This window comes from Peromyscus californicus, unplaced genomic scaffold (genome assembly GCF_007827085.1).
Source record: "Peromyscus californicus insignis strain IS unplaced genomic scaffold, ASM782708v3 Scaffold_10__1_contigs__length_136768540, whole genome shotgun sequence".
Lineage (NCBI taxonomy): Eukaryota > Metazoa > Chordata > Mammalia > Rodentia > Cricetidae > Peromyscus > Peromyscus californicus.
This window is the reverse complement of record NW_026294391.1, coordinates 97,292,104-97,303,208: the sequence shown is the minus strand read 5'-3', so window position 1 is coordinate 97,303,208 and position 11,105 is coordinate 97,292,104. Positions and strand designations below refer to the sequence as shown.

Sequence of the window (11,105 nt, the reverse complement as noted above, 5' to 3'; positions counted from 1 at the left end):
GTCCCCAGGGTGCAGACATTCAGGTCAGATCCAGCTTGGATCCTTCCAGTCCTGTGTCTGAAGCACATGGTATTTTCAGGAAGAGAGACTTACCTCCAACTTCTGTGAGATAGTCAAGGGCAATGTCAATATCCCATATTGTTTTTGGACTCTCAAACTCCCCTTACCAACAACTCAAAAGGGAGTGTTTTGTAGTGGGTAGCCATTCCAGCTTTGATCTGGAAGTTCCAACCCCCATTGAGACGTCGGCAACTGTCAGGCCTACAAGGCAGGGCCAAGGGAGGCACCTGGAGACCAGAGATCTGGATGGGCAAGCGCTCTCTGGTCCGGGACCCTGGATGGTGGAGGTGGGCCAAGCAGAGCGCCAGAGAACACCACTGGACTGCGATACACCTTCCCCAGACCCCGCGACCTACCTATCCCTTAATTTGTAAGTTACGCCATTAAATAAATCTTCTTTTAACTACGTGAAATGGCTTTAATAATTTCACCAATATCTGGCGCTCACGTGGGGCAAATTCCAAAGTCCTGAGTGGCTCCCACCCTCAGCCTCCTCCCCGGCTAGCGGGTACCTAAACCTGCCTAATAGTGTTTCATCCCTGGTACTGGGTATTTTGCTAGAGAGTCTATGGCTTTTTGCAGAAACATTAACAGCTCAGCTGGGGGAATTTTCATTTTAAGTAGAGTATACACACACAGACACAGACACAGACACGGACACACATACACACACACACACACACACACACACACACACACACACACACACACACACAAGTAATTTTAGGTATACTGATTGTCTTAGTTAGGGTTTCTGTTTCTGTGATGAAGCACCATGACCCAAAAACAAGTTGAGGAGGAAAGTGTTTATTTGGCTTATACTTCCATATCACTGTTCATCATCGAAGGAAGTCAGGACAGGAATCTGGAGGCAGGAGCTGATGCAAAGGCCATGAAGGAATACTGCTTGCCAGCTTGCTCCCCATTGCTTACTCAGCCTACTTTCTTTTTTTTTTTTTTCAATTATCCCATTTTATATTTATTTATTTTCTGCCACTTTATTATTTAAATAATTTCCAGAGTGAGAATGTTGCAAAAGTAAATGCAATAGGCATTCACATTGTTCACCAAAGTTGATCTCTTTTTTTTTGTTGTTGTTGTTGTTGTTTTTAATTTATTTTGCAATACAATTCAGTTCTACATATCAGCCACGGATTCCCTTGTTCTCCCCCCTCCCGTCCCCCTCACCTTCCCCCCAAACCCCCCCCCATCCCATCTCCTCCAGGGCAAAGCCTTCCCCACAGACTGAGGTCAACCTGGTAGACTCAGTCCAGGTAGGTCTAGTCCCCTCCTCCCAGGCCGAGCCAAACAATCCTGCATAGGCCCCAGGTTTCAAACAGCCAACTCATGCACTGAGCACAAGATCTGGTCCCACTGCCTGGATGCCTCCCAAACAGATCAAACCAATCAACTGTCTCACCCATTCGGAGGGCCTGATCCAGTGGGGACCCCTCAGCCATTGGTTCATAGTTCATGTGTTTCCATTCATTTGGCTATTTGTCCCTGTGCTTTATCCAACCTTGGTCTCAACAATTCTCGCTCATATAAACCCTCCTCATTCTCGCTAATTGGACTCCCAGAGATCCACCTGGGGCCTAGTCATGGATCTCTGCATCCAGATCCCTCAGTAGTTGGATGAGGTTTCTAGCACAACAATTAAGGTGTTTGGCCATCCCATCACCAGAGTAGGTCAGTTCGGGCTGTCTCTCGACCATTGCCAGCAGTCTGTTGTGTGGGTATCTTTGTGGATTTCTGTGGGCCTCTCTAGCACTTTGCTTCTTCCTATTCTCATGTGGTCTTCATTTACCATGGTCTCCTATTCCTTGTTCTCCCTCTCTGTTGTTGATCCAGCTGGGATCTCCCGCTCCCCCAAGCTCTCTTTCCCTCAACCCTCGCCTTTCATTACCCCCACTCATGTCCAGGCTGTTCATGTAGATCTCATTCCATTTCTCTGTCATTGGGTGATCCCTGTGTCTTTCTTGGGGTCCTGTTTTCCAGGTAGCCTCCCTGGTGATGTGAGTAGCAGACAAGTCATCCTTGTTTCATGTCTAGTATCCTGCTATGAGTGAGTACATACCATGTTTGTCTTTCTGAGTCTGGGTTACCTCACTCAGGATGATTTTTTCTAGATCCATCCATTTGTCTGCAAACCTCATGATGCCATTGTTTTTCTCTGCTGAGTAGTATTCCATTGTGTATATGTACCACATTTTGTTTATCCATTCTTCAGATGAAGGGCATCTGGGTTGTTTCCATGTTCTTCAGCCTGCTTTCTTATAGAACCCAGGACCACTAGCCCAGGGATTGCACCACCCACAGTTTGCTGGGCCATACCCACCAATCACTAATTAAGAAAATGCCCTACAGGCTTGCCTACAGCCCAATATTATGGAGGCATTTTCTCATTTGAGGCTCCCTCTACTCAGATGATGGTAGTTTGTGTAAAGTTGACACAAAACTAGCCTGCACAGTGGTCCAGAGGGTGCCTGGACCTGTCTACTCTGGTGACCAGCCTAGCAAATAACTTAGCTGTCATCATAGAGCCTTCGTCCAGTGACAGATAGAGGCAGATACAGCTATCCATGGCCAGGCACCAGGCTGAGCTCCGGGAATCCAACTGATGAGAGAGAGGAGGGATTCTGCTGACGAGGGACATTGAGATCATAACAGGAGGACATGCAGAGATGACTGGCCACACTAGTGGAAGTCCATGAACTGTGGACTGATGGCTGTGGAGCCCCCATGGGTCTGGACTAGGCCCTCTGAATATGGAAGATGGTTGTTTGGCTCGAAATGTTTGGGGGGCACCCAGGCAGGAGGATCGGGATCTGTACCTGGTCTATGGGCAGGCTTCTGGAATCCGGTGCCTGTGGTGTGACACTTTGCACAGCCTTGGTGCAGTGGGAAGGGGCTTGGACCTGCCTAGGCTCAGTGAGCTGGGAGACCTCGATTTGGGGGATGTGGGGATGTGGGGATGTGGGGTGGCTTGGGAAAGAGGACTGGGCGGGGGGGAATCTGTGGATAGTATGTGGAGTGAGTAGAAAATTTCTTAATAAAGAAAAATGGAAAACAAAAAACAAGCAAAAAACTAGCCAGCACAACCACTATGGTTTTTCCCAAGCAACCTTATTGTTATTTCCACCTCTTCCCCTCCATCCCCATTTGTATTGACCACCTTCTCTCCACTCCAATGAAAACCTCCCCTGTTTTCACTATTTCCCCTCACATCATTTGTATATTCTTATTATTCACTCTAGGGCTCCTTCCCATGCCCCTCGCCTCTATGCTACCACTTGACTTTCATAGTCTGCATTTATTCCAGATTTCATATTCACATTTGAAGTTTTGGAGGAATCACAGAAGAATGAGAACATGTGTCGTTTGGCTTTCTGTGTCTGGGTTAATTCACTAGTACAATATATTGTAGATGAATTTCTAAATGGTCTTATTAAATAAAAAACATGGAGCCAAATATAGAAGTGAAAGCCTTAGAGAGATCAGGAAAATAGGGAAAGTCACCATACCTCACCAACTCTGGAGCTTCCAAATGCAAGTTACTTCCTGTCTACCCACACCTATATGCCTTGCTCTTCTGCCATCTGATTTACTCTCTCCATTCAGCTACATATCTTCCTCTTCCTGCCCAGCTCTGTCACTTCCTCTCTGTCTATACAGCCCTCCAGCCCTCCATGGTTAACTAGTTTTGGAATTAGGGCATGTGCTACCATTGCCCAACTTCTTTGTTTACTTAAAATGGCTTGCTATTTCCTCTAATCTCCAGGCAAGCTTTATTTATTAAAGCACAAATAAAATTTTACCACATTTCAGAACAAATAAAATATCACTACCATATTTTTTAGTTCCATTCCTTTGCCTCTAGATTTCATTTTCTTTACAGATGAATAGTATTCCACAGTGTATATGTACTGCATTCTCATTACCCATTCATTAGTTGAAAGTTATTTGGGTTATTTCCTTTTCCTAGTCTATGTGAATAGAGTGGTAATGAACAAGACTGAGCAAGTATCTGGGGTTGGATGTCAAGAACTTTAGACACATGCCAAAGAACTGCATAGCTTGCTCATAAGGTACGTGCTTGCTTGCATGTGTGTTCACACTACATGTATGTCATGCCCACGGAGATCAGCAGAGGTGTCAGAGCTTCTGGAACTGGAGTTAAATAATGTTGTGAGCCTCTAAGTAGGTTACGGGAATTGAAGCTTGGTCCTCTGCAAGAGTAAAAATGCTGTTAACCACTGAGACATGAGCCATTTCTTCTTGCATTTTCTTTATTGGTAATTATATATTTTATGAATATATTAATTTAGAGTTGGTTTTCTGATAGAAATACCAAATAAATCTGAGTGTCGAGTTTCAATAGTAGTTTGTCATTAAACAGAAAGTGCAATGTACATGTTCAGAGGGACTAGCCTGTGACCTGGTGAGCTGAGGACACAGGGAACTTTTCCTCTTAAAGTCCAAACATGGCCTAGGGCTTGGCTTCCAGCTAAATGAGTGTGCAAGCATGTCCATTTAATGACTGTGACTAAAATGACAGGCACCACTTACACTCACATTCTCTTACTGAGACTGGGTTTAATGATTCCTCCCAGTTGTGAGGTTCCTGGGAAATTGCTGCACTCTGGAAAAGAAGCATAGGTCTTTCTCAACAGCAAACCAGCAAACTGTATGTTATTGTAAATACTAGAAGTATCATTTTTCTTTTCTTTCTTTTTTCTTTTTGACCTGATGACTTCTATTTTTGTTTTATTTCTATGACTTCTTCACTGTATGTTTGAGTGAAAGCAACAACAATTGTATCACTGTTTTCTTCCTGCTTTTAAAGAAAACACTTAAAGTTTAAAATATTCCGAATGGAATTTCATTTATTTAAATTTTTTTCATTTTATATGCCACACAGAATTCCCCATCCCTCCCCTTCTCCTGCTCCATCCTCACCTTTCTGCCACCCCACACTCAATCCACTCCCTTAGGGAGTCAACAAAGTCTGGCATACCAAGTTTAGGCAGGCCCAAGTATCTCCCCCCTGCATCAAGTCTGAGCAAGGTATCCCACCACAAGGAATGGGCTTCAAAAAGCCAGTTCATGTACCAGGGATAAATTCTGGTCCTACTGTAGAGGTCTTACAAACAGTTCAAGCCACACAACTGTCACCCACATTCAGAGGGCCTAGTCTGGTCCAGTGCAAGTTTCTCCCTCTCTGCTTTTTGGTTAGTTTGGATAAGGGCTTGTCTATCTTGATGATTTTCTCAAAGAACCAACTCTCTGCTTCATTGATTGTTTGTATTGTTCTCTTTGGAGCCTTTCATGGAACTCACTGTGTAGCCCAGGCTGGCCTTGAACTCACAGACATTTCCTTCCACAGCCTCCTGAGTGCTGGGATTAAACGCATACACATTCACCACCCAGCTGCACCCTGGCTTAATAACAATAGTTTATGAGTTTGGATATCTGATTATGTCAAGTGCAGATTTGTTCTATTTCTTCTTGAGTACTAGTTTGTCAATTCCACAAAAATATTTACTAGGACTTTTATTGGGATTACTTTGTGGGAGACAAGTGCCATTATCATAGTAAAACTTTACTCATTAACAGAGTAACACTCCAGTAATAATTAATTTTGGATTTTTTGAGACAAAATATTCATCAATTATCCTAGACTTAAACATGCTATACATGTCTTCCTGACCTCCAAAACACCTTCTTCCTGTCTTATTTTTTTAATGCTGCAAATATAAGGATGCACGGCTATGCTCAGTCTTGGTCTGTCTTTTGTAATATTTTATAGTTTTATGTGTAGGATTTTGCATATTGTTCATTATGCCTATTAGTAAGTGCTTGCTGATATTTTTACATTTTAAAAATTTGCTGTGTGTGTGTGTGTGGGTGTGCGCGCACATGCATGTGCTATGACATACTTGTGGAGGTGAGAGGATGACTTTAAGAAAGACAATCTCTCCTTCTATCATGTTGGTTCCTGGAACTGGATTGAGGTCATCAAGCTTAGGAGTAAGTACCATTACTAGCCTAGAAGTACGCAACAGCAGCACTCACCTCTTGGGTATATATATATCCTCACTCACTGAGGATGGTGGCACATGTCTTTAATCCCAGCATGCAGGAGGCAGAGGCAGGGGGATCTCTGTGAGTTTGAGGCCAGTCTGGTCTACACAATGTTTTTCAGTCTAGCTAGGTCTAGACTGTAAAACCTTGTTCAAAAAAAAGGAGATAATGAAATTGGGCAGTAATTAAAACTGTGATTTTAGTGTACCTATTGTCACAAATTGTGTATTGTGGCTCAGTGCTATGCTGGGAAGGATCAAGAAGTGAGTGGAATGTCCTAATTGTCTCTTCACTTGATCACTGACTCACTTACAAGGTGAGGGGAGCTCTGCTGGCCTTGCTGTCTTCTGCCACGTTTTTTTATTTCAATTTTTTTCATTTACAATTTTTTTCATTTTACATACCAACCTCTGTTCCCTTTCCCTCCCCTTCTCCCATCCCCACCAATCCCCCCATCCTGCCCATGGCAATGGGACAAGGACTTATCCCAGGTACACAAACTAGCATTATTTTTTAATTTTTTAATTCATTTTCCATACCAACCACAGATCCCCCTCTCATCCCTCTTCCGTATCCCCCCCACTTTCCCCCCCAATCCCTCCCCCATGCCTCCTCCAAAAGGGTTAGTCCTTCCATGGGGGAACAGCAAAGCCTGGTATATTCACTTGAGGCAGGACCAAGTTTCACCCCCATGCATCAAGACTGAGCAAGGTGTCTCACCATAGGTAATGGGCTCCAGAAAGCCAGCTCATGAGCCAGGGATAGATCCTGATCCCACTGCCAGGGGCCCCTCAAACAGACCAAACTACACAACTGTCTCCCGCATGCAGAGGGCCTAGTCCAGTCCCATGCAGACTCCACAGCTGTCGGTGTAAAGTTAGTGAGTTTCCATGAATTTGGTTCAGTTGTCTCTGTAGATCTCCCCATCATGATCTTGACCCCACTTGCTCATATAATCCCTCCTCCCTCTCTTTGACTGTCTCCCAGAGCTCAGCCTGGTGCTTGATTGTGGATCTCTGCACCTGCTTCCATCAGTTACTGGATGAAGACTCAATGATGACAGTTAGGGTATTCACCAACCTGATTACCAGGGTAGGCCAGTTCAGGCACCCTCTCTACTATTGCTAGTAGTCTAATCTGGCGTCAACTTTGTGGATTCCTGGGAATTTCCCTAGCACCAGGTTTCTCCCTGGCCCCATAATGTCTCCCACTATCAAGATATCTCTTTCATTGGTCTCTCACTCTGTCCCCGGCCCCAGCTTGACCATGTTCTCATTCCCCATCCCCTTCCCCTGATTGGCCCCCTCACCCCCAATTTACTCATGTAGATATCCTCTGTTTCTCCTTCCCAGAGTGATCCATGCATCCCTCTTACGGTCCTCTTTGTTTCCTAGCTCATGAACTGCCTTTTTAGAGCCCATTCTCTATGGTGCAATGCCTTATTCTGCCTTGTTTCTATGATAACACTTGTGAAGAGGGAGATTCTCTAAGTCTACAGAACTTAGATCACGGAAATTAAGAGAGAAGTCTGTCATTTTATCACAAGCATGAGCTCCTTGTCAGGTCCCTCTTTGATAAAGAAAAGGCTTAAAGCAAAACTCCAGGTTGTTGTATAGTCCAATCTTTTATTATTGCCACCAGAGGCTTTTCGGAGAAATTTCAAGTTAAAATGCATCTTACATCTCAGGTTACCCCTCCTATCTGTCTTATCTACAGTGTTGTTCAGAGAGAGCAGTTAGGAGCCTCACTTCATAGAAGAGACACACTAAGTTCAATGACTTGAAAAGTAGGTTTTGTTTTAATGTGTCCTTTAGAGATTTTTTTAAGTGCTTCTTTCCTATACTAAAGAAGAATTATTCTCAGCAAATATTGCAAGACAGCTAAGTTCTACTTCCTTAAGAGAGCATATTTTGACATCCCCGAAAGTTGCAAAGCAGAAGAAAAGCAGGCAGCAAGTCAAACTCAACTCAAAATGCTAGCAATGCCTATGATGCAACCTGGAATGATCTCTAACTACAAATTATACCCCGGAGACCAGCACACCATGGAAGACTATTGATCATGAGTAAATACAGAGAGCTGCTCTCCAGAACTGCCTTTTCAAACATTAAAAAATTAATTGAACATTATTTTGGGGAGGGAGGAGATGTATGAAGATGGATTAGACGATTCTACACATAGGGAAAACATTCTAATTAAGAGACTTTAAAAGCTACTGTAGATGTTTATTTGATACTAGCAATGTGGTCAGTTATCATAAAGTATTTCTCTTCATCACAAAATAGTAAGGATTTAAAAAGTCCAAAGGGAAAAATCTAGAAGCTTTAAAAATTTGTTTGAACTGAGCCCTAATTCTTCTAAAAAGGGTCTCCAAAATCTGGAGTAGAATTATCATACTCCATAATGAAATGCTTGAGTTCTTCAACATGTTGCTCACCTATTTCATGCAAACTCTGCTTCATTGCAAACTGTATAGGTTTTTCTAACGAACGATCCTTTTCAACCAGCCTTTCCACCACCATCCCGAAAGTTTCACAGACTTGTCGGTAAACCTTCTCAATCTCCGTGATTTTTGAGGCAATCGCTTTTGAACGACTGCTAAACTGGCTGTCTTCACACAATTCTGGGCCAGCTGTTGTGTTTGACTCGGGTTCTTCTGTCTGGTTGATACATAATGGTGCCTTGGATCCCTTAGGGCCAGCTGTTGTGTTTGACTCGGGTTCTTCTGTCTGGTTGATACATAATGGTGCCTTGGATCCCTTCGGGCCAGCTGTTGTGTTTGACTCGGGTTCTTCTGTCTGGTTGATACATAACGGTGCCTTGGATCCCGTCTCAAACTCGGAAATTTCAGCCAAGTTATTTTCTTCTGACTTCTTGGGATTTTCATTAGCCCACTTGCTTGCAGCATCAGCCTCTTCCTTCTCAGTCAGCCGGCGGGGGCTTTTTAACACCTTGGATGAAGAACTTGAGGGCACAGTATCTCTTGATGTTTTCAAAAACTGGATGGCTCTCTCTCTACATCTAAGCCGAGACTGATGGAAGGAGCGCATCCTGCTTCTACTGCTGACACTGGAGCCAAATCTGCTGGGTAGGGAGTCCTTCCCGCCCACACGTGATTCTCTCAAAAAAGGAGCGCCCCGTTCATGGGGAGATCGTTGTCTTGAATAATGGGAAGAATAGAAACGTCTTCTTCTAAAGCCGTTTCTCATGGCCCTGTATTCAGGCTGTCGGCTTGTGGCATACTCATCTCTTGACCATCGGTAGCCATAAGGGCCTCTTTTGTAGGGTGGGCCACTTTTTGGATTCTGAGAAAAACAGCGGCCTTCATCCCATTCTTGGTAATCGACCTGACAGTAGTATCTACCGTAGCCTCCTTCATCGGGTCTGGCTAGCAGAGATGGTCTCTTGTCTCCCAGAGGCGGTCTCTTCGGCACGTTAATTAATCTATGGTTGCCATCACTGGGATGGTTCCAATGAGGCGCTTGTCGTCCTGGAAGTCGCTTGCAGTCATACCATCCCTGCGCTTGTTTTCCTGGAAGTCGCCTGTAGTCATACCATCCCTCAGACCACATTTCATCTCTTGTGGAAGCCACTGTCCTTCGAACAGAAATGCGTATTTCCCTTCCTGTTCACTTTCAATTTCCAACCATACTCATGGCTCAGCTCAAGAATCTGTTATTGTCTAAAAATTCGTCATCAGAACTCTCCAATACGTACGTTCCACCGCTCCTGCTGAAACCCCACCAACAGCTCTCTAATTAGACTTAGGCCCACTCAACAGCAGGGAAATCATGCCCGGTCCTTGAAAGCTAGGAAATTAGCTGGAGCTAGTGAGGTCATGCGTCCTAGACGAGAATGCAGTACTACCACTTGACTAAATCAGTACAATTCCTAAGTGAATTCCACTTACGACAAATAAGTGTAGTTCTCACCCCTCACCAAAAAAAGCTTCTCTTTGCAACAGAGAGAGACCATTGCAGAAAACCACAACCACTCAAATTCAGAGAACAAGTGATTGTGGGGTGTCTAGCCCCAGCATACACACACACACACACACACACACACACACACACACACACACACACACACCCCACAACTCCTGCACCTAAGGCTCAGGGAGCATCATTAAGAGGAGGAGGAAAGATTGTAGGAACCAGAAATGAAAGGGAAGCTTCACCCATGATATTTCAACAATATGACTGCCTAAACAAGACCTGAACAAGGACAATACCAATCAAAACGCTAACTTGAAAGGGGGGAAATCTCATAGGGTTCCACCACTAAACAAAGAACTACAGACTGCTAAAGAATTAGTCTTCCCCAGGGATGACCCTTTTAACTGGTTACCAATATCAAGTGGTCAGCTCTGAAACCATATACATGTATAAGCAACACTAAATACACTGGGAAGACTGTATTTATATATGTGTGTGTGTGTGTGTGTGTGTGTGTGTGTGTGTGTGTGTGTGTGTGTATGTGTGTGTGTGTGTGTGTGAGTGTGCATGCAATAATTAAGGAAAAGAGATCATAAATTTGAGAGGCATCCAGGAAGAGATGATATGGAAGGGAAGGAAACATGAAAGGAAAAGATGTGATTGTATTTTCATTTCTGAAAATTTAAAAATTAAATAAGATATAAATATTTAAAATATATAATGCAAAGAATACAAACATATATTTACATATTGAACAAATGTAAAATTAATTTTTAAAATTAATTTATAGAATAGCAAAAATCATAATATTCTAATAAATTTCAGTAGTGATAAAATTAAAGTGCCTTAAAATAAAATTAATAATGTGGGAGAGCATTTTTATAGTCCATTATAAACTTTTATTAGAAGATAATCAACAAGACACACATAAATGGAGATAAATATCTATGGACAGAATTCTTGTATCAATATATCAATTCTAACAAATCTCATATACAGATTTAATGATTCTAATAAAAATCCGAA

At 43.2% G+C, this 11,105-nt stretch overlaps 1 protein-coding gene across 1 annotated transcript; it reads right to left on the bottom strand.

Moving 5' to 3' along the window:
* Window positions 1-8,501: 8,501 nt before the first annotated feature.
* Window positions 8,502-9,951, bottom strand: LOC128115703 (periphilin-1-like). Its single transcript, XM_052746689.1, has one exon. The coding sequence runs from the start codon at window positions 9,714-9,716 to the stop codon at window positions 8,502-8,504; it is 1,215 nt and encodes a 404-aa protein (XP_052602649.1). The 5' UTR covers window positions 9,717-9,951.
* Between the last annotated feature and the right edge of the window lie 1,154 nt (window positions 9,952-11,105).

Excerpts from the sequence above, each read along its gene's own strand:
- LOC128115703 (XM_052746689.1), bottom strand. The coding sequence starts at position 9,716 with ATGTGGTCTGAGGGATGGTATGACTACAGGCGACTTCCAGGAAAACAA.